At 40.6% G+C, this 21,464-nt stretch overlaps 1 protein-coding gene across 2 annotated transcripts in view; it reads right to left on the reverse strand.

Moving 5' to 3' along the window:
• Positions 1 to 9,240: 9,240 nt before the first annotated feature.
• The window catches only part of ATP6V1C1 (ATPase H+ transporting V1 subunit C1), a 39,780-nt gene continuing 27,556 nt past the window's right edge, over positions 9,241 to 21,464 (reverse strand). For both annotated transcript variants that reach the window (XM_077809894.1, XM_077809893.1), the window contains exons 7-13: positions 20,035 to 20,133; positions 18,237 to 18,305; positions 16,158 to 16,250; positions 15,979 to 16,072; positions 14,215 to 14,312; positions 11,710 to 11,836; positions 9,241 to 10,021 (exon numbers count right to left, since the gene is read on the reverse strand). In XM_077809894.1, coding sequence (XP_077666020.1) covers positions 9,926 to 10,021; positions 11,710 to 11,836; positions 14,215 to 14,312; positions 15,979 to 16,072; positions 16,158 to 16,250; positions 18,237 to 18,305; positions 20,035 to 20,133 — 676 coding nt within the window. In that variant the 3' untranslated portion in view covers positions 9,241 to 9,925. The remainder of the gene's footprint in view (positions 10,022 to 11,709; positions 11,837 to 14,214; positions 14,313 to 15,978; positions 16,073 to 16,157; positions 16,251 to 18,236; positions 18,306 to 20,034; positions 20,134 to 21,464) is intronic.

The raw sequence follows: 21,464 nt of genomic DNA on the forward strand, positions 1-21,464 counted from the left end.
AAATTATTTGAAAATAGCACTGGAGTACCCTCTAGTGTTTTAAAAGCAAAGATTCTGTTCCTGAGATTTAAGTATCTTAAAACAGTAAGTGAACCAAATTGCTGCTTCTTTTTACTTAATGGAGAACACTGAAACAGGTGGGTTTATTTTTACCGCTACACAGTACAAGTATTAGCCTTCTTTCTGTGTAGACTTCTTCAAAAGAACATGTAAGGTATATATTAGCTCTTAAAAAACAAAAAACTCTTTTGGGTTGCACAATAGGTTTGCCAAACAATTAACTGTTCAGAAGCAACTTGTGACCAGAAAGAGGAGACACCTGTTTACAAAACATAGGCAGTCTGATCAGGAAAGACACTAAACCATGTGATTTAAGGTACCAGTTATACTGCACAAATAGTGAAAACTCCTAGGGGAGCATAAGCCAGAATTTATTGTGACAAACCATTTTACCAATATGATTATTATTCTCCATTGTTCAAAATTACATGTTTACAAATGGGGAGAGGGGAAACTTAAATGGAGATAAAATATTTGCAAATTTGACAAGTTCTAGTCACCAACGTCTGAGGAATCCCTATCTCAGTGAAATACGTAAAATGAGTCCCTTATGTTTAGGGTTTGTCCCAAAGAATTATCCCCAGAATCCTCATTTTGCCTTGTGCATAGGAGTGTGACCATGGTACACAGGAATTAGTCACATGAGGTGAGAATTAGTAAAATATCATTTTGAAGACCCACTCAAACTCCTGTATGGGTGCAGGAAAGGTTCAGTTTCTAATTGTTTGAGGAAACAACAGACTTTCTATCAGAAACAAAGGAGGAAAATCTGTGTAGCTGGAGTAGGGAGACAGGTGGCTTCACACTATGTAATAAGTAACATCTCCCTTGCAGCTCTACCTTTTCTATGATTCTATATAGAAGAGTCCACTGCATGGTCTTCATGTGATATTAGGTATTTTCTAAATAGAACTTCCTTGGGGGGCCTTAGCATCTGAAAGGAAATGTACTGTTTCTTTCAATCCATAGTAGGAAGGCAGATGGAAAGGAGGCTGCAGAAGCTTCTACAGAAAGTGTCTAGTGAAGTTCAGGGAAGAATGAACAGTAGCCGCTGGTGGCATGTTGGGCTCAGGGCCAGCTCTAGGTTTTTTGCCGCCCCAAGTGCAAAAAAAAAAAAAAAAAAAAAAAAGGGTGGCCGGAATGCCCCCCCGGAATTGTGCCGCCCCAAGTACGTGCTTGCTTTGCTGGTGCCTACAGCCAGTCCTGGCTGTGCTATGGTTGCCAACCCCTCAGGACTGCCCTGGAGTCTCCAGGAATTAAAAATTAATCTTTCATTAAAGATTGTGACATGTGATATCTCTAGGAATATGTTTAACCAAAATTTGGCAACCTGATGAATTGTTCTTCATGTCCACTGAAGGTAGGACAAAAAATGAGCATAACTTACAGCAAGGAGATTTAGGTTAGATCAGAGGAGGGCAAACTACAGCACATGGGCCACATCCAGCCCACGGGACCCTCCTGCCTGGCCCCTGAGCTCCTGGCCAGGGAGGCTAGCCCCCGGCTCCTTCCCCGCTATTCCCCCTCCCCCGCAGCCTCAGCTCACTGCACCACTGGCACAATACTCTGGGCGGCGGGGCTGTGAGCTCCTGGGGCAGCGCAGCTCAGAGCCCGGCCCAAGCAGGTGCTCTGTGCTGCGCGGTGCGCGGCTGGCTCCAGCCGGGTGGTGCGGCTGTAGCACTGCCAGCCACCGGTGCTCCAGGCAATGCGGTAAGGGGGCAGGGAGGGTTGGATAGAGGGCAGGGGAGTTCTGGGGTGGTGGTCAGGAGTGTGGATAGGGGTCAGGGTGGTCAGAGGGCGGGGAACAGGGGTACTGGGGGAGCAGTCAGGAAGGAGGGGGGATTGAATGGGGCAGTCGGGGCAGTGAGAAGGGGCGGTTGGATGGGGCAAGTGTTCCGGGGGGCAGTCAGGAAGGAGGGGGGGTTGGATGGGTCAGGGGTCCCGGGGAGGCCCCCATCAAGGAACGGGGGGGGAGGGCCTGTCAGGGGGCGAGAAGCAGGAGCGGGGCGGGCCACGCCTGGCTGTCTGGGGAGGCACAGCATCTGCTAAGTGGCCCTCCATAGAATTTCTGAAACCCGATGCAGCCCTCAGGCCAAAAAGTTTGCCTGCTCCTGGGTTAGACATTAGGAAAAACTTTATCAGGGTAGTTAACTTCTAGCATAGGCTTCCAAGGGAGATTGTGGAATCCCAATAATTGGAGGTTTTTAAGAACAGGTTGGACAAACTCCTGTCAGGGATGCTCTAGGCTGACTTTGTCCTGCCTCAGCACAGGGGGCTGCAGGCATTAAAGATTAATCTTTTTAATTGAAGATGGTCATGTGATGAAACCTCCAGGAATACATCCAACCAAAATTGGCAACCCTAAACACCATCCTCTTTATAACAGCCCTTAACATACTTGAAGACTTACCAGGTTTCCTACCACCACCCAGTCTTCTTTGTCAACGCTAAACATGCCTAGTTTTTTTAACCCTTCCTCAGGTCAGGTTTTCTGAAACTTTTATCATTTTTGTTGTTCTTCTCTGGACTGTCTCTCCTAATTTATCCATATTGTTCCTAAAGTGTGGCACCCAGAATTGGACACAGTTCTCCATCTGAGGCCTTACCGTGTTAAGTAGAGCATAACAAATTACCTCCTGAATCTTACATACAGCACTCCTGTTAATACAGCCCAGAATATTAGCCTTTCCACACAATTGCATCACATTGTTGACTCATTCAATGTGAACCACTATAACCCCTAGACCCTTCTTACTATTCTTTCTTTTGCAGCCGGATAGCTTACAGTTTTGCCTCTAATAGTGTCTCCTTGAGAAACTGCCAGCTTTCCTGAACTCCACTGTGCATTAGATTTTCTTTCCCTGGGACCTTATGTACTAGTTCTCTGAGGCCTGGTTTACATTAGAAAATTAAGTCTGCTTAACTAATCGCTCAGAATATGAAAAATTCACACCTGTGAGTGGCATAGTTAACCAGACCTATCTTCCAGTGTAGACAGCACCAGGCTGACAGAAAAATTCTTCTGTCGACCTAGCTACCAGGCCTCTCAGGGAGGTCAGTTACCTCTGCCAACAAGAGAAGTCCCTCCCATCGGCATAGATAGTATCTATGCCAAAGCACTGTGCCGCTGTAGTGTTTTAAGTATATACATACCCCAAGTTTGTTATGGTCTGCTTTTCAAAAATCCACTGTCCTCATTCTGCAGCTCTCATTCCTTCCTTTCCTTAGAATCATGAAATCTTTTCATTTTCATTCAATTGCCTTCCACCTTCAGATTCACAACCAATTCCTCCCTGTTGGTCAGAATCAAGCCAGAAATGGCTGTCCCCCTCGTTACTTTCTCCACTTTCTGAAACAAAAGAGTTGTTCCTAATATATTCCAAAAACTTACTGGAAATTGGGTGTTTTGCCCTATTTTTCCAACAGAAGTATACATAAGATTAAAGCAGTCAGCCTGACCCCCAAGACAATTAAAGTCAATAATGATTGTATTGAAAGGAAAGGAATTGGATCTAACTAGTTTTATTCAAATGTTCCACTTATTTTTTTGGATTATTCTGGATACTAATAGTGCAACCATATAAATCCCTGGTGTAGCTCCACCTTGAATGCTGTGTTCAGTTCTGTTTACTCTATCTCAAAATAGGATATAGGAGAACTGGAAAAGATTCAAAGCAAGGCAACAACGATCAAAGGTATAGAACCGATTCCACGTGAGGAGAGACTACAAAGATTAGGGCTGTTCCACGTAGAAAAAGAAATGACTAAGGGGGATATGATAGAGGCTTATAAAATCATATATGGTATGCAAAAAGTGTATCACACAGTAACAAAAATCAGTGGTCACTCACAATTATTAGGCAGTAGGTTTAATATAAAGAGGAAGTACTTTTTCCAGACAACTAACTTGTGGAACTCATTGCCATGTGATAGGATGTTTTGGTTGCCAAAAATATAACTGGGTTCAAGAAGAACAGGTCCATGAATGGCCCCATGCTCAGGGTGATGCTAAACCTCTGTCAGAAGCCAACTGGAAGACTGGGTGGATCACTCCATAGTCTCTGTTCTGTATGCTTCCACTGAAGGCTACTGTCAAATACAGGATACTAGCCAAGATGGACCATGGTCTGACCCAGTAGGGCAGTTCTTATATTATCCTACAAGATACTGAGCCCCTTCAACTTTCCTTGGTGATCTATCAGCACCTGAACTTTGCAGGCTTCCCCATCTATGTCATTAGTTCATTGAGGCCTTAAACTGAATGGCATATAATTAGGGCATCATATGTGGGTTCAGCTATTTGTACTGCAAGGAGTACTTGGAGGCCAGAGTCAGAGACCAAGACCCATCGAGCAAGGCACTGCATATTTTATTGGTGGGGTGTGTGTGTGTAATTTGTATTAAGTTTTTGTAGCAGATAAACACCTGTTGTCTCAGTAGGTATCAACCAAATACATCAAGCTTGTCCTGTTTATGGTCTCCATTAGGGGGCAATGACAGACTTATAAGTCAGTACATGAAACTATATTCCATCTCCTTAGGTATATGCTCTGTTCTTGATGAGTGTCAATTTGACTCACTTTAAGAATTAAATCTAGAGTATTGTGTTGCTGATTCCTCACAACATGTAAGGAAAAAAGATGTGTACTATTAATAAATCTCAGTTCTTGCAAAATATAAGTGCTGCCCAAGTCATTCAGTCCATAATATGCGAATGCTTCCCAATGATCCAAGGTTAGTACAGGAGTCTCTAATCAGAAGTGTCCTCCCAGGTCTACCCCTCAAGGAAATAGATGAAGTACAAGTCAATTAATGGTCTATATTTAAACTACTAAGCAGAACAGAAGAAAGGAAAACGTATCTTTAGAAGTTTTCAAGCCCTTTGACTACATCTTAATGAACAGGAAAACAGTTGCAAAGGAGAAAGTTAAGAGTTTAATGTCTTGATCATACTCTAAAAGACTGACTCACGTGTCATCATGGGCTACTGGTCACTAGATTTCTCATTGGGGGAGCACTCCTTGGGGTGAGTCCTTGAATGTGCCAAGAGTGCTCAAATCCAGTATTTCCTCTCAATAAGGCTCCTGAGTAACACCTCCATGGCATCAAACTAGAGATCAAAAATTCAGTGATTGGACATATCACCATGTACTCTATGTTCACTGTCTTCTTTCTTTGTCAACTCATTTTCACCTTATTTGCTCTGAGCTCTTTTATATGCCTCATCACCATTTACTCACCTTCAGTACACAAATGGAGCAAGGTCTATTGTCACTGCTTGCATAACTTAGATCCTTCACAAGGGTTCTTTTTTGCCTCACTTCCCCAGGACCTTGTGCTATTTACCTATACCCAACATCTGTTCTTATCCAGTCTTAATTCTACCCTTTTATCTTTCCTACTCCCCTATGATCCATCATCTCTTCTGCTATCATGGTCTCCCCTTGCTCTAAAACCATCTACAGTTCATTACTGTTTGATTTCCCACTCCTTCCACATTCTTGCCCCCATCACTGAAACTTGCATCTCATCTCTCACTCAGCCTCATACCTATGTTGGTCTCTCCTCTCACTCCACACTGAACAGTGACCTAGTCAGCTTGCTTTTAATTCATGCTGCTCTGTGCTCTGAAGTATTGACTCACCCAGCTCTGCTTTCCCCCTTTGGGAGGGGTTGTCTTCCATCCTCCCAGTTCTCTCTTTCACTCTTTCCAGTACACTACTTGCCTCCTTAGAACCCTCCAGCTCTCCTCCACTTCAGATGGTCTGGAAAATGGCCACTGCAACTTTTGTTTTTCCATTCCTTATATTCTTTTCTAAATAATTTAATTAGGAAACTATTTTATCTATCATAGAGTTTTCTACAGTATCAATCACCATTTTACTTAAGTCCTTGGATTCTTTCTTATATGGATTTTTAAATACATTACAATTGTTGATACTTTTGCTGTGCAGTGTCACTAACTATTCTTGCCTTTCCCTAAAATTTTGCCCATTGATATGAAAGTCATCCCATGTTTCAGTTTTTCCCATTAGCTCGGTTACCCATTAGGCTGTTACTAGTTCTTCTTTCTAGAATTCCCATGCGGTTTACAAGCCAGTATATATACTTGGGTCATTAATATGCTGTCTACTTCAAAAAAAATTCTGCCTTACTTTGCAGGATGCATGCAAAAATCTGAGTTAAGTAATAACTTTCCCCTTCTTACATGTTTTAAATCCAGTTTAAAAGAAGGCCTGCCCATTCTGAACTCAAGGTTGGCTTCCCTAACCCTTCCATGTAGAAAAGAGACCATCTAATCCAACCTCTCTTCTCAATGCAGAAAGCATTCCGCTTCATGTATCCAAAATCTTCCTCTGCACTAGTGGCACATTCATATTCTGGTGTCCCATACTGGTCTTTTTCTTTCTTTGTTTGTGGTTCAAACTAGAAGTATCCAAGATTGCTTGAGTTGACTCTGGAGATCTAGGAGAACAGAACCTAGGACCTTTAGTATTACACAGTATTCAACTCATGCTATTTGTTCCCAGTGTTGTTTGGGTAATGATTAGAAGAAATTAGCATTTAACATATACTGCCTATGCAGGATGCTGCACCCTAGCTGTCTCAGAGTAGGTTCTTTAACAGTAAAGTTAGTTTACATTAAGATATTACACAGTAAAATTAATTTTGCCTGGACATTCCATACTTAAGGTACCTCAGGTTCAGATGCTACTTATATTAGCATGCACGAATTCAAGACATATACAGTAGTAGGTACCGTACAATAGGGATTTACAGTCTTAACTTTAAACTACACTGCTTTTGCCAGTTTCTCAACTGTAAAGTTTTTTTTTAAATTGAAAACAGTTTTAAGATAGTGCAAAACTTAGCACTTCAAACACTTTTCATTCTCAATGCCTTCCTAAAATTGTTAGTTCTGTTACCAAATATTTGAAGTGTACTTGTTCTGTATGTTGTGGATGTATCTAAGATATGTAATATGGATGTTTAAAGACTGATCTTTCGCTTATCTTTGCAGTCAAGTTCAGAACTCCACATTTGTCCCTGTAACACCTGATGACAAGTATATAATACAATGATCTGCACAAGCCTGTGCAAGTTTCCTTGTAAGCAATAAATTTCATTTAATCTTGGTCTTCCCTAGCATTACACAGATTTTGAGAAAGAAACAAAGCTTGACTACCTACTGTTTAACCTTTCTTTGTTCAAGTGGATAGTAGGGTCTGTATGTACAAATAAGATTCAATTTTTACTTGAATGCTCTTATTCCAGGGGATAGAGTTGGAGGCAAGGAAGTCTGAGTTCCTATATATCCAACCTAGTCTCTTATCAGGAAAGTCCCAAAGCCCTTTGTTCTAAGAATGCCAGCCAGTATACTAATCCTTACTGCCAAACACCTTCATGCCTTTTCCCATGCTACCTCTATGCTCACAATATCCCGCAAAGTTCAAGCTTCAAAGCCACTCTCTCTCCCCTCCCTACACCCACAATCTTTCCATAAGGATTCACTTCTTCCATATTGCCTGCACGTGAGACAATAGCTATTTAAGAGAATTACTTCCATTTCCTGCTGATTTGTTACCACCACTTGTTGCATCTTATCTAAAACTAAACTGCAAGCTCTTCAGGGCAGGGATCATCTCTTTGTTGGTACTGTAAAGTGCCAAATACTTGTGTGCAATAATATTATGAAAGTAGTAACCAAGCCCTGCTCTAGATGATATGAAAGGTAGGGCAAGAGATGAGGCAGAAAAGTCTCCATTTTAACAAGAAACCCTCTGCTTTCCCCTCCACTACAATACAATTGCCTCCCCTCTCACTGCTTTATCTATTCCACACCTTCAAGTCGCATCTTAACACCTTTCCCCTTTGTCAGTGCACATTAAAATCAACACGGGAAATAGTCACAAGGTGTAGGAAATAAATTTCTTATTTATTTGTGTCCAGCTCAGGTGCCCATAATTCAAGAAGGACATTGATAAACTGACGCGAGATCAAAGAAGAGTCAGGAGAATGATTAAAGAATTAGAAAAAAACATCCCTTTTAGTGACTGAGCTCTTTGAGTCTATCTGTTCAATTTAACAAAGAGAAGGCTAAGGAGTGACTTGATTCTGGTCTATAAGTACCTAACAATGAACAAATATTTAATAATATGTTCTTCAAGCTATCAGAGAAAGGACTAACATGAGTCAAGGGCTGAAAGTTGAAGCTAGACAAATTCAGACTGGAAATAAGCCATAAGTTTTTAAATGATGAGAGTAATTAGTCATTGGAACAATTTACTAAGTGATGGAGTCTCTATCACTGGCAATTTTAAAATCAAGATTGGATGTTTTTCTAAAAGATCTGCTCTAGGAATTATTTTGGGGGGAAGTTTTCTGGTCTGCACCATACAGGAGTTCAAACTGGACCACAATAGTCCCTTCTGGGCTTAGAATCTATGAATGATTTTGTTTTGGAGTTTTGCTACTTTAGCTCAGAACTCCTAAGTTCTTATACACAAGCAGGTCCTTCCTTTAAATGGGCCGGGAGTTTCAATGAAAGCTGCTGCCAAGTCTGCCAGACATATGCCTGCAAGAGTGTTTATACTAAGCAATTAGAAGTCACACTACTGATCTTCTTTGAGTCTTTCAACATTGCTTAGATCCCGATTACAGGGGAAACAACTGACTAGGGGGAAACAGTTCCAAAAGACTACAACACTCCAGAGAGGCACTGATTTACCAAACATTATTTCAAAGCTCAGGACTTGTCCGGATGACTACAATAAGCTTTAGTGTTATAAATCCAGTACTTGGAATCCATCAGTGTTGAAGTAGTGAGTGGAAGATACAGTTTCAAATGCAAATGTCTTGAGAACAGTTACTAGAAATGTTAAATTCTTTCCGACAAGAATTAAAAGGATGATGTCTTGTGTGATGAGGATATAGGGTAAGTAGCAGCTCTTTCTCTAGAATTTTGCATGCTACGTTATAAGAGTAGCCACCGTTGCAAATAAGTGAAAACAGAGTAATACATATATATAAGTAGAAATACTGACTAGGCCCAGGGCGTAAGAAGCCTATATCTCTCCCACTCCTCCAGAGAGTAAGGCCATGACTGTCTCCTTAAGAGAAGTTGTGTACGTATATTCACACATGGAACTTTAAATTATAGAAATAAAATCTGCTCCAGTATTTCTCACAACAATGCAGATGTTTATTTTAGTTTACCTCGCATCAAATATTTATGTTAAACTGAAAACTTCATTTTTATATGGTCAGATACAGCATATATCACATCTTTACATTACCTGTATTCATGTTTGGCTGAGATTTTTACAGTTCTATGCATCAGAATAAGACAGACCATACATTTGCACAGGTATTTTTATTTTCTCCGACAGTGCTTATGGATTATAATTTAAAATATTCTGAAAGCACAGACTGTATATCAATCTCACATACTTTACATCACAATTCAACAACGTTAACATCTGTATCTACTAAATACAGAGAACAAAATGGCATGTTTACACTATCTTCCTTTGTAAACAAGGTCTTTATGAACAATGGTAAATGAAATTAATGCAATCACCATATGAAAGAGGAATTATCCTTTTCTTTAAATAAATGACTGTTTATAAATACTTTCATTCTCTCAATATACATTTACAGACTTGATTGATTAAAAGCAGTAATACCTACACTTTTCTTTAAAAGAAAATGCCAAGAGATGGACCACCATGGGGAAAATTCACCTAAGTAAAGGGAGTAAGAAGCAAGCATAGGATTAACAGAGTTAAAAGTATCATTGTACTTCAACCTCACTTCTGTTTGTTTACACCAACACTATCAGAGGATTGTCAGGATAAGAAAAGGTTTACTTGAAGTCCAGCAAATTGCAATCAATCTTGTAATACACATATGGGTAGTACTCCTGTTGACTGAGGTTTAAGCCTGGAATATCCATAGTTGCCTGTGAAAAAGTTTTTAAAAAAAATTACTAAACATTTTACAATATAATTTGTCAGTGTCCCATTCAGGAGATTACATGACAGTCAAACATTTAAGATGCACAAAAGTCATGCCAGGTTTTGTCTGGTAATGTAAACATTAAGGGAAGAAAAGGATAATATGCCATCAGGCTTCTCAAAATGGAGTAAGATGAATAGAGGAAAAAAGATCTTTCCTCACAAAATATTGGTAGGTTAGCATCAGTAATACATGCCATATTTTCATATGAAATGACATTTGGCTTTGTTACCATAATATAACTATATGGAGCAAAAATGTAGTTACTTGTTTCTTTTTTTCAGTTTCTTAGCTTAATACAATCTTCAGCAAATCAAATGCGTTACTGCTACTCCTCTACAATAGTTTGTATTAAAGGATTTTCCTTTACATAACAACATTTAAGTAATGCAGTTTTGTCTAACTATTTTCAAGTGTGGAAATCTAAAGGAGACCCTGAAGAATCAGTATAAATGAAATTTAGATTTGTTTATTTACATCCCTATTTCATTAAACTATTGTATTTAATATTTATGCAAATTTAAAAATTGTACTGGAGGACAATTCAGCTGATCCAAAAGTTTGAACATTAGTCCGCAGGATTAAATATAATTTTTCATTCCTTATTTCTGATCAACATTGACTTCTTACATTAAAAGAATTTTTGAAACATTTTCAGAAGGAACCTTCATGATTATTTGGCTGGACTCCACATTTCACCTGCATTTTGCTCTGAAGACATTGGCTTGTTTTAAGGTCAAATGCTCATGAAAGGTAACAGCTATGGACACTGAAGTTTTATCTAGACACAGAACAAGTATAGTATTGGCAGCAGCAGTGCAAGCTTTCCTTGCACTGAGGACCTCTAGAGGTGGAAAGGGTAATTCTGAATTCATGTCCATTCACTCCTTCGCATCTCTGCTGAAACTGCCAAGTAAAAGTATGCTTTTCTTGTTTTTAATAAACAGAAGCAATCCCTCAGATTGGAGATGGCAAATACTATCTCCTGTATTATTTGTGCTTAAAAGTTATGAAATGCCTAGAGATGAATTCTAAACTAAGTTTAAACTTGACTGAAGGCATTTTTCTCAATCCATGTGACTTACAGTTCTATTTTCTTCTTACTGTGCCACCATGGTACATTGGCCATGGAAAGGTGCTTTAAAAATTGTACAGTGTCTGTTGGACCCACAGCAATCCCCAAGAACACAGAAACAGCTCTTCAGATGACTTGGTTGTAAATTGAGTACTTCCTCCTTTGCAAAAACCCATGTACAAGGCGTCTGAAGAACTCCACTGAATTAATTCCAATAAGAAAAAATGGCCTCTGCAGTAGAGGAGAGCAATGAGGAACGGTTGTACTTAATGGAGAGGATGAGCTTTAAACAAACAAAACAGCTCCTGAAACATGTTTTGTGACCTGCCCCAAGACAATCCATGGAGCATATTTCTTGTTAAACAGCATCCAGAAGAGCCTAGAAGCCTGAGTCTCTTTCTTTCTCATGGAGCAATTCCTTTCAGAGGATTAACACTGTACAGTGAGGCAGACCATTCCCACTTCGTTTTAAGAAAAGACTAATCAATGTAGGGTTGAACGTGGGTGGCAACTGGACACCATAAACACTAGTTATAGAAATTACACAAGTTACTTACATCAATGATAGCTGCTGCACTGCTATCGAGGTGTTTGTATAAATCATTCAAAACCTCTCTCAGTTTCTTCATTGTTTTCTTATTGGGTTGAAGGAGCATTGCCTGGAAATTAACTGGCAAACCATACCTGAGGGAGCAAGCAGAAAGCTGTGACAGATGCTAATGAGATTTTTTTAAAGTGGCTTAAGAGTTTATTCATTCTTACTTCAAACAGTGCTATATCACTTTTTAGGGAGAAGAGACCTTGCTAAAGGTTTCTGGTTCCTGAGAATAAAACATCTGCTTATTTTTTAATTTTGGGAAGACCATATTGTTATTACTGTTTCATCATATTGAGAACTTTGGAAAAGAATTTTATTTCATGTTAAAGAAGAGGAGATATCTAATATTTAGACACCTGTTTTTTTATTCCTTCCATGGTCAATATTGAACTCCCATATTCATTCTTACCAAGCTTCATCCCCCACTTTATTATTATTATTTATTATTATTTTAAGTTTTGAAGACTTCAATTAGCTTACTTCTAAGTCTTGGGGTTGCAACAAAATAATTTACCTAGGTTGAAAGATCTCATTTGTGTGGAAAGGCTAGCCCCCTTTCTTATCAATCCCTTCTCACAACCACCTTTTAACTTCTCTAGGTGCATATTCATCTTCAACACTTACATTCTCATCTTACTTTCCTTACCCACATTGTCTTCCAAGGTAATAAGTCTGCATAGTTGTGGGATGGGCTAGCTGTGGAAAAGACCTATCAAATTAATTTAAGATTCTATTATCAATCCCTACCATTCTTTCAACACTGCTCCTTCACTTACCTCATTCTATTCTTTACACTGTTCCGTTATTGTAAATGTAGTATCAAGAAGGTTTCAGTAACTGTCCAAATTAGAAAGCTGCAAACTTCAACTGAGAACCAGATGTTGCTATCCTAACAATCCGCCTTCTTCGCAGAATTCATCCAGTTATTTTAATCAACTTATTAGCTATGCTTCTTGTTCACTTATGAACAAGAGAAAAGCAGAGCATGAGCAAATAGTAAAGCCACATGCTGGGGAAAAAATAAATCTAGTGGTTACTGCTACGCAGAGTCTTGGGTTGCTTTGTATGCCTCAAAGCCTGAGCAATTTTGTATTAAACTGTGTTTACCTAATAATATGACTGAGTGCTTTGTCTTCTGTGTACAGTAACCCCTCGCTTAACGTTGTAGTTATGTTCCTGAAAAATGCGACTTTAAGCAAAATGATGTTAAGTGAATCCAATTTCCCCTTAAGAATTAATGTAAATGGGGGGGCGTGTTAGGTTCCAGGGAAATTTTTTTCACCAGACAAGACTATATTTTATATATATATATATACACACACACACACACACACACACAGAGTATAAGTTTTAAACAAACAATTTAATACTATACACAGCGATGATGATTGTGAAGCTTGGTTGAGGTGGTGAAGTCAGAGGGTGGAATATTTCCCAGGGAATGCCTTTCTGCTAAATGATGAACTAGCACTTGGCTGAGCCCTGAAGGGTTAACACATTGTTGTTAATGTAGCCTCACAAGCTACAAGGCAGTGCAGATGGAGAGAGGCATGGCAGACAGTGACAGAGACACAAACCGTGTGTGTGTGCGTGTGTGTGAGAGAGAGGCGCATCGCCCCTTTAAGTATGCTGACCCCACTCTAAGTACATTGCCTTTTTAAGTAGATCTGCAAGTTGAGACAGCAGCTGCTGCCAGCAAGCTCCCTCCATCCTGAGCCCTGTTGTGTCCCCCACTGCTCTATGGAGATGGGGTAAGCGGGGGCCAGGAGCAGGGGGGAGGGGAACACCCTGACATTAGCTCCCCACTCTTCACCCCCTCCCCTCCCCCGTACAGCAAGCAGGAGGCTCCCAGGAGCAGCTCCAAGGCAGAAGGCAGGAGCAGCACATGGCAGTGGGGGGAGGGAAAGCTGCTGGCAGTTCAGCTTTCCCTTCCCCCACTGCTGGGTGGCTGCCACACAGGGAACTTAGGGGAACGGGGAGCTGATAGGGAGGCTGCTGGTCCACCCTGGTGCCAAGCCCCCACCAGCTACTCTTCCTGCAAGCAGCGGACAAAGCAGGTGGCTGCCAAACAATGTTATAAGGGAGCATTGCGAAACTTTAAAAGAGCATGTTCCCTAACTGATCAGCAACGAAACAACATTAACCGGGACGACTTTAAGTGAGGAATTACTGTATCTTGAATAGATCACTTTATTTATTGCTTGCATTTCTAAGTCTAGAAAGTTTTCTTCTACAAGCCATTCAATTAAAGCAAACCATTAACAGTCAGTGAGGACCTCTTGCTCTAATATACAGAAAGCCCAAGATGCTTAAAGGAGTAAGGCAAGAGCACCTCCAAGAACACTACAGAATGAGCTGAGCCAGATGGTGCATGGATTAAGATCCTCAGTTATCTACACGTCGCTCCAGATAGGTTTTTTAAAATCTAGGAAAAACAGTGACACTCAGCTCCAGATCTATTTACCTTAGAACAGATTCAACAAAAACTCGTAATGCTTTCACATGAATCCATGCAATGAATGCTTCACTGAAATTCACTTTCAGCCACCGAACCAGAGGTCCCTGTTAGAGGGGGAAGAGAGAGGGGACAAGAGACAGGAAGTTATTCACAAGCATCAATAAAGATTCAGCCTTATTAAAATTTGTTTAAACAGATACTCAGTGTTAAAAATGGTATTACTACAGACACAGAAAATGGATGGATGGAATAGGCAACGCTGGACAGCTAACTCCAAAATGTTTTAGTATAGAGAAATTACAGTAGGAATCTCATATGAAAACTGCACTTGGGTTTACTGAGACTACTCTGGACTTTAAGAATAGCCAAATATCTATTAGTGAAGTTCATAATCACTCTGCTACTGTACTTTTAGCCCATAGAAATCTGTTAACTCTGAAAATTAGGGCAACAATCCTGAGTCATGCCTCATCTACTTTGCTCCACTCCAACGGTATGAAGCAGCCCTAAACCCAGAAACCATACTGTTAAGATCTTCTTTGCATAGGGAGATCCCTGGACAGGATAGAGTCCCCACAGAGAATCAACGTCACTCCTCTTAGCTGCTGGTATAGGGGATGTGGACAGGGCTCTTGTGCACTGGGAATGCCTAGAGCCATAATGGCCCCTTAGGTCTGCTGGCAGCAGGCACAGGTTAGATCAGTGATACTGAGACTTCAGTGGTTTAGGAGCCAAACTAGCAATCAACATTATTGAAAAGAGAAACAGTAGTGTGAATTCATTGTTTAATTTACTATAGCGCTATATATTCATAGAGTTTTACATTTTTTTTATATATATATATATATATATATATATATATATATATATATATATATATATATATACATACACACATACACACACACACACACACACTATTCTCACAGCAAAATAATTGACCAATTAGCATCATCTTATCAACTACAATTAACAGTAAAAAAGCAACCTGATTGGTTAATAACTTAGATCAAGTAAAAACTAAATCACACAGTGTTTAAATATGTGCTTTAAAGAGCCACAGGAGACACATTAAAGAGCCACTTGTAGCTCTTGAGCCTGTCTGCCTAGCATTGGGTTAGACTGACCCAGTACACAGCAGCCCCAAGATCAGGGGAACACAGAGAGCATCACTTCAACCCCCATCCTCATTTACCTTAGCCAGAGCTAAGGATCTCACTGGGTATATTGTACCACTGAAGGAGGACAACTTAATGTGTGTTTTTTCTTCTACTTAAAAGGAGAGAATTGAGTTTTAGCTTTCTGCTTGGACACCATAGTCTTTCTAACAGTGTTTTTGGACTAGAGACATAGTTGTATATTTTATAGAAGACTTTGTAATGCTAGGAGCTACTATCTGTAACGTTTTCAGGCAAGCTACAATGCCTTTAACTGGTGTTCATAGCCAGGATCCACCATACTTCAAGCATGAGTGTAATGGAAACAACTTACATATTATCCAAGTCCTTTTGGGACTGAGTTACCATTTTGGTGAGTTTATTCAATATCAAAAAGACATTCAACAGTTCACATGCAACTGAGTATACCCTTATCTCAAGGATTATCATCTCTGAGCATTATGTCTCAAACCAAAAACAGATATAACAGAGAAAAGGACTCTTGTTGTGAGCTTTGTAGTTGGAGGATGATTGCAACAGTGACCTTTTCATGCCTAAATGTTCAGTTATAGTAATTTCTGTCCAAAATAATATTTAGTTTATGCCAACTTACAAACTGTTTTTTTTTGTCAGTAGATAGCCTGTTCATTTCTTCTTTGTCTGCTTTCATCTCTTCTTCATTATACTGGAAATCACGGACCATAAACCTACATTTGGAGAGGAACAAGAACACTGCAAGTGGCTGTGTAGAGTACTCTTAAATAGGAAATCAATCTGAAGAAGTGATCTTACTTGTATTCCCTGGCTTTGTGTCTGAAGTCATCCACTGCCTTCCTGAACAAGGTGACATTACACAGATAACTATCTTGGTCCTCAGAAAGAACACTGTAAAGGAAAAAAAAAAGCGTTACAATTCGCAGGTTTAGAACCTTTATGGGGCTGAAGCATCACAATCAAAATTCTAGCCTGTGGTCACTCAGAACTAGTAAGATCAAATTAGTTGCTTATGAATGGTTCTAGAACAACCCTACCACACCCAGAATACTTAATTTCCAGAGTTTAACTACATTAGAGAATAGTAATTGTAGCTCAAACATGTGCCTTTGTCATCCTTAAGCAAGAGAGGAACTGTTTACATTTTACATTCACATGCTTTCTGGAGTAAAACTGTTAGCTGCGCTAAACCAGATATTTCTCCAATTTAAAGCCATATTTTATTGGAAATGAACTTGAGTTGATTTCATTTCAATGTACGTAGTCATGAGACTTTTCAGTAGTCACATTTATTTTGGTGTCTTTCAGGTGAAAGGAAATGGGTGCAAGTACGGAGGGACAGGAGTTGAGGTAGCAGCGAACTAAGAGTAGGTGATTGGGTGGCATAGAGCTGCGTTAGCCATCTTGGAAAGGGAGTTCTCTAAAGAAGTCCAGCTAACGTCCCAATACAATGTGGCTTTTCTCACAAAAGTTAATCTTTCTAAAAGCCCAAATGCTAAAATGTCTGTAGCGAACAATTAAAGGGATCTAGCTTGTTCCCCACTGCCATGAAATCCATCATCCAACCCACCTGATTTACACCACCCACCCATCTAAGAGCAAAGTGTGCAATATACCTAATTATCAAAATAATCTACGAGGAAACTACTGAAAAATGATGCCTCAAATAGAAAATGACAATTTTGCCTCAGTAATTATAATGCTTTTAACACTTGGAACACACTGTTTGCCTAGCCATCTCCCTTGCCACATTCAAATCCCTCTAAAAAAATCATTTCTATCTCCAAGTAAGATAGGGGCAAGAATAGTAACAAAACAGAAAGGACTGGAAGTTAGGCATCAAGCTTGCATGTGCTCGAGTTACCACGTTATATTACTGTTGCCCTTGTTCTCTCTCCCACTACTGCTATCACATTTGTCTTTACGAACATTTGTTGTGTTAAATTTACATTGTAAGCTCTTAAGGGAAAGGATCATGTTTTTACCACATATCTCGGCACTCTTAAAAATCCAGTGTTGCTTAATATGACTTGCAGACAAAGGAAAATGCATTTGCCCATTCCCCCTTCCTGCATGATTTTTTTTTTTTTTTTTTAAATAGTAAAGTTCACTGGATTTCCCCTAGCCAATCTTCTGGCATGTTCCCAAATACTCTCCCCACCAAAAAAACCCAATCCAACACCCACACTCTCCACTCCCATCAAGGATTTGCACTTACACAGATCCATCCTGTTTCTCTGCACCACCCCCAAAACACTACACAATAGTCACCTCCACACCATCACACAGAGGCACACGTGTGTGCCTCCTCACACATTTTTTCTAGGTAATGTGCTGACCTCCATGGTTATAGAGTGCCAAAACACTCATTACTCATCTCCACATCTCCATCCTATCCCCTGCCCAGAACCATCTGCATCAGGTTTCCAGTGATATAACTTATTTGTTTCTAGCCCTTCTAGTAATGGCAACACAGTTACCACTATCAAGCATTGTTTTGTAGAGGGGGGTTTTGTTGTTGTTGTTTTTTAATATAAGACTAAAGCAGCACATCTAGACTAGTTTAATTTTCCTGCTTCAATTCTTCGGTCCATGCCTTATAAACACTGGGGCTGACTGACACCTTTGTGAACTACAGAATTTAGAGAGAATCTTAAAGTTTAGAATATTGTACTTGGAGTTGAATTCAGATGAATTATTTAATAAGAACATAGGTAATGACTTTATAATCAATCACTAATCAGCAATTAAAACCCAATTACAAATAAAAGGTCCCAAAGATTTAGGGTGAAGAGGTACTCTTATGATCATTAAAACCCAATTCAAGCAAATCAAAGATTTACTTTGGAAAAAGCTGAATCATAAAAAACCACTTACTTGCTGGATCGTGGAACTACCATCTCCGATAATGTTTCATATTGCTTAACCCAGTCATTGTAATTTGACCTACAGAATAAATAGGTTATAATTCAAGTTTAGTACTACAACAATAAAACCATGGTAAAAATCAAATGGGTCACAAGAAGCTGGCAGAGAACCCCTGAATATTAAGATACCCACAGGAGTATTTCAAAATTCTTTCTTCCTCTTGCTAATCAAGTTTCCTTCCTATCACTGGAGGACATCATAAAGTATATGAAATAGGGAATTTGGTCCCCTGTCCTATTTTTCAGGGCACGAAATATTGCAAAGAAAACACTCTGAAATGAGAACTCAGAGAAATTGAGAAATAGTATCTGATTTTTAAAAATATTGTTTATAAGTTTACACGTGTATTGTATAAGGTGGGCTATTTTTTAAAGTGAAAAGCAAAGTTTTTCTTAAATCTGGCACAGCTACACAATGAAGTTAATAATTACATGTTTAACACCTCTCAGAGGATCTCCAAATGTCTGACAGACATTGTTCAATGAAGTCTCTCAACACTCCTATGAGATATTTACACCCCGTTTAGGAGTTGGATAAATGTAAGTACAGAGATTAAGAACCAGCTTTTCAGAGACATTATGCACCCCAGCACTCAAAATTAATATGATGCATTTGTGGGTGTTTTATTCCTGTTTATGGGAATGGAACCCATCCCTACGCAACCTGCCCAAAGTCAAAACAAGTCAAATGCAGAAGGAAAAATACGATCCGTGAGTCTTCACTCTCATTCCCTTGCCACTACCACTAGAATAGATAATATTGCTTTCCTATGGTGTTACACTTAATTCTTACTGAATACTGAACTACTATTTAGTAATGTTGTGTGTATATATTGTAAATTAGAAGCCCACCATCTGCTCCCCGCCCCAAAGGGATAGCCTGGTGACGTAAAGGCCGCACAACAAAATGCCTTGAGTTTACTCAGTTTTTGAATCAAGAAATAGTCAGTCTGCTATTTTCCATCCCATTCGCTCTAAAAAAAGATTTGGGTTTCTAGGTTAGCACTTTTTGGCAGAGGGGCAGATTTTCAATTTGAAGCTAATACTTCAAAAGTTATCTATACAGTACTCAGCATGTACCTGACAATTCCCCTTGACCCTCATGCCAGTCAGAGCATTCCTTTAGAAGACTTAATGAGATTTCAAGACTACTGAAAGGAATATTCCTTAAATTGCTAGAGGTTGTACATGATTCTAAAGGCAATGCTCAAGCTCTTTGAGAAGATGGGATAAAGAAACTAAATAGAATCTTAATGTATTAAAATTAATGTATGAAAAAAAAGCTTAAGTTAAGTGGTACAAGCTAATATTGAAATTACAAGGCAAATCAGTGACTAGTTCTTTTAGGAAAATTAGGAAAGAAATTCTGGCTTTCATCCAGTATTTTGCTTGGATTTTATTATTTTATATGGACAACTTTTGTAACATTAGCAAGGGGAATCACCTTTCCATACAAAACATTAACGGCCTAATTCCAAATTTTCTCCAAGGGGATTTGTGGATAGAGAGCACCCCCTATGATAAAGCCAAAAAATAGCAACAGTGAGAAAATATCCACACAGGCTTATTATGTCACAGGTGAGCATCCAAAAGTTTGGGCTACATTGTTTTCAGTCTCAAAATTGTCTAAAAGCCATACTATAAACGGTCCTTTCCTACTTCTAACAAAACATATTGTACAAAACTTACATTTTGCTTGCATTTTGGTTATATTTGTATTCAGTATTTGGTACCACAAGATTACTTACTTTGGTACAACCACCACCAATGTAATTAAGTATTCTGAATCAAGTACAAAGTCCTCTTTCTTTACAATATCAGCCAGACTTCTAGTTAGCAAGCTTCCCCTGTAGAGGAACAAAAACTGCTATAGTAAGTGTATAGTTCAAATCTTAAACTTGGTCTGGATAACTTCTAGTGTTTGGTTAATAACATTTTAGAAAGTACTTCACTTAAGAACTAATTACTAGTATGCAGAGTGCACTTACTACTCTTTCTGTAACTGAAGTTTTTGTAACATAAGAGTTATCAGTGGTTCCACTGTCACTACTATAGCCCATGTGGCGTGGCAGCAGCTGAGGCTCCTGATCAGTGATGAGCTGCCAAAATCTTAACAACGGGTTCCCTCCTCACCCCACGAGGGGGTCATTGCCTGCCCCTGCCCCCCCGGGACTCCTGCCCCATCCAACCCCTCCGTGTTCCTTGACGCCCCTGCCCCCTCAGAACCCCTGCCCCCTGACTGCCCCCAGAACTGGGCAGGAGGGTCTCGTGGGCCACCATAGTGGGTGCCCACTCCTAAGAGCCAGAGGCACCCGCCGGGGGGTGACGTGGGGAGTCCCAGAGGTGCTTACCTGGGGCAGCTCCCTCTGGCTCCTAGGGGCAGGGGAGCATAGCTGGGGGGGAGCAGGGGGAGTGGCCGCTCCCCCACTGATCACATCAAAAGTGGCGCCTTAGGTGCCGACTCCCGGGTGCTCCGGGGCTGGAGCACCCAAGTGGAAAATTTGGTGGATGCAGAGCACCCACTGGCAGCTCCCCGCCCTATCCCCAGCCCCAGCTCACCTCCGCTTCCTCCCCTGAACATGCTGCCCCGCCCTGCTTCTCCGCTCCCTCCCCCGGCTTCCCGTGAATCAGCTGTTCGGCGGAAAGCCTGGGAGGGCTGAGAAGCAGGCGGCGGCTTCCCACTCAGGCTCAGGCCGAGGGTGGCGGAGGTGAGCTGGGGCGGGGAGCGGTTCCCCTGTAGCCCCCCCACCCCCGGGTTTACCTGTCTGCAGCACGGGCAGCCCTCCTCGCGCCCCAGCTCACCTCCGCCTCCCTGGACCTGAGCAGGAAGCCACGGCCTGCTTCTCAGCCCGCCCCGGCTTCCCGCGCAAACAGCTGATTCACAGGAAGCCTGGGGGCAGGGGGTGGAGAAGCAGGGCGGGGCAGCACATTCAGGGGAGGAGGCGGAGGGGAGGTGAGCTGGGGCTGGGAGTAGGGCGGGGAGCTGCCAGTGGGTGCTCTGCACCCATCAAATTTTCTACTTGGGTGCTACAGGGCTGGAGCACCCATGGAGTTGGCGCCTAAGGTGCCACTTTTGGCCACTTAAATTTAGAAGCCCTTTTAGAACCGGTTGTCCCTCGTGGTTCTAAAAGGGCTTCTAAATTTAACAACCGGTTCTAGCAAACCAGTGAGAACCGCT

Source organism: Eretmochelys imbricata, chromosome 2, assembly GCF_965152235.1.
Source record: "Eretmochelys imbricata isolate rEreImb1 chromosome 2, rEreImb1.hap1, whole genome shotgun sequence".
Classification (NCBI taxonomy): domain Eukaryota; kingdom Metazoa; phylum Chordata; order Testudines; family Cheloniidae; genus Eretmochelys; species Eretmochelys imbricata.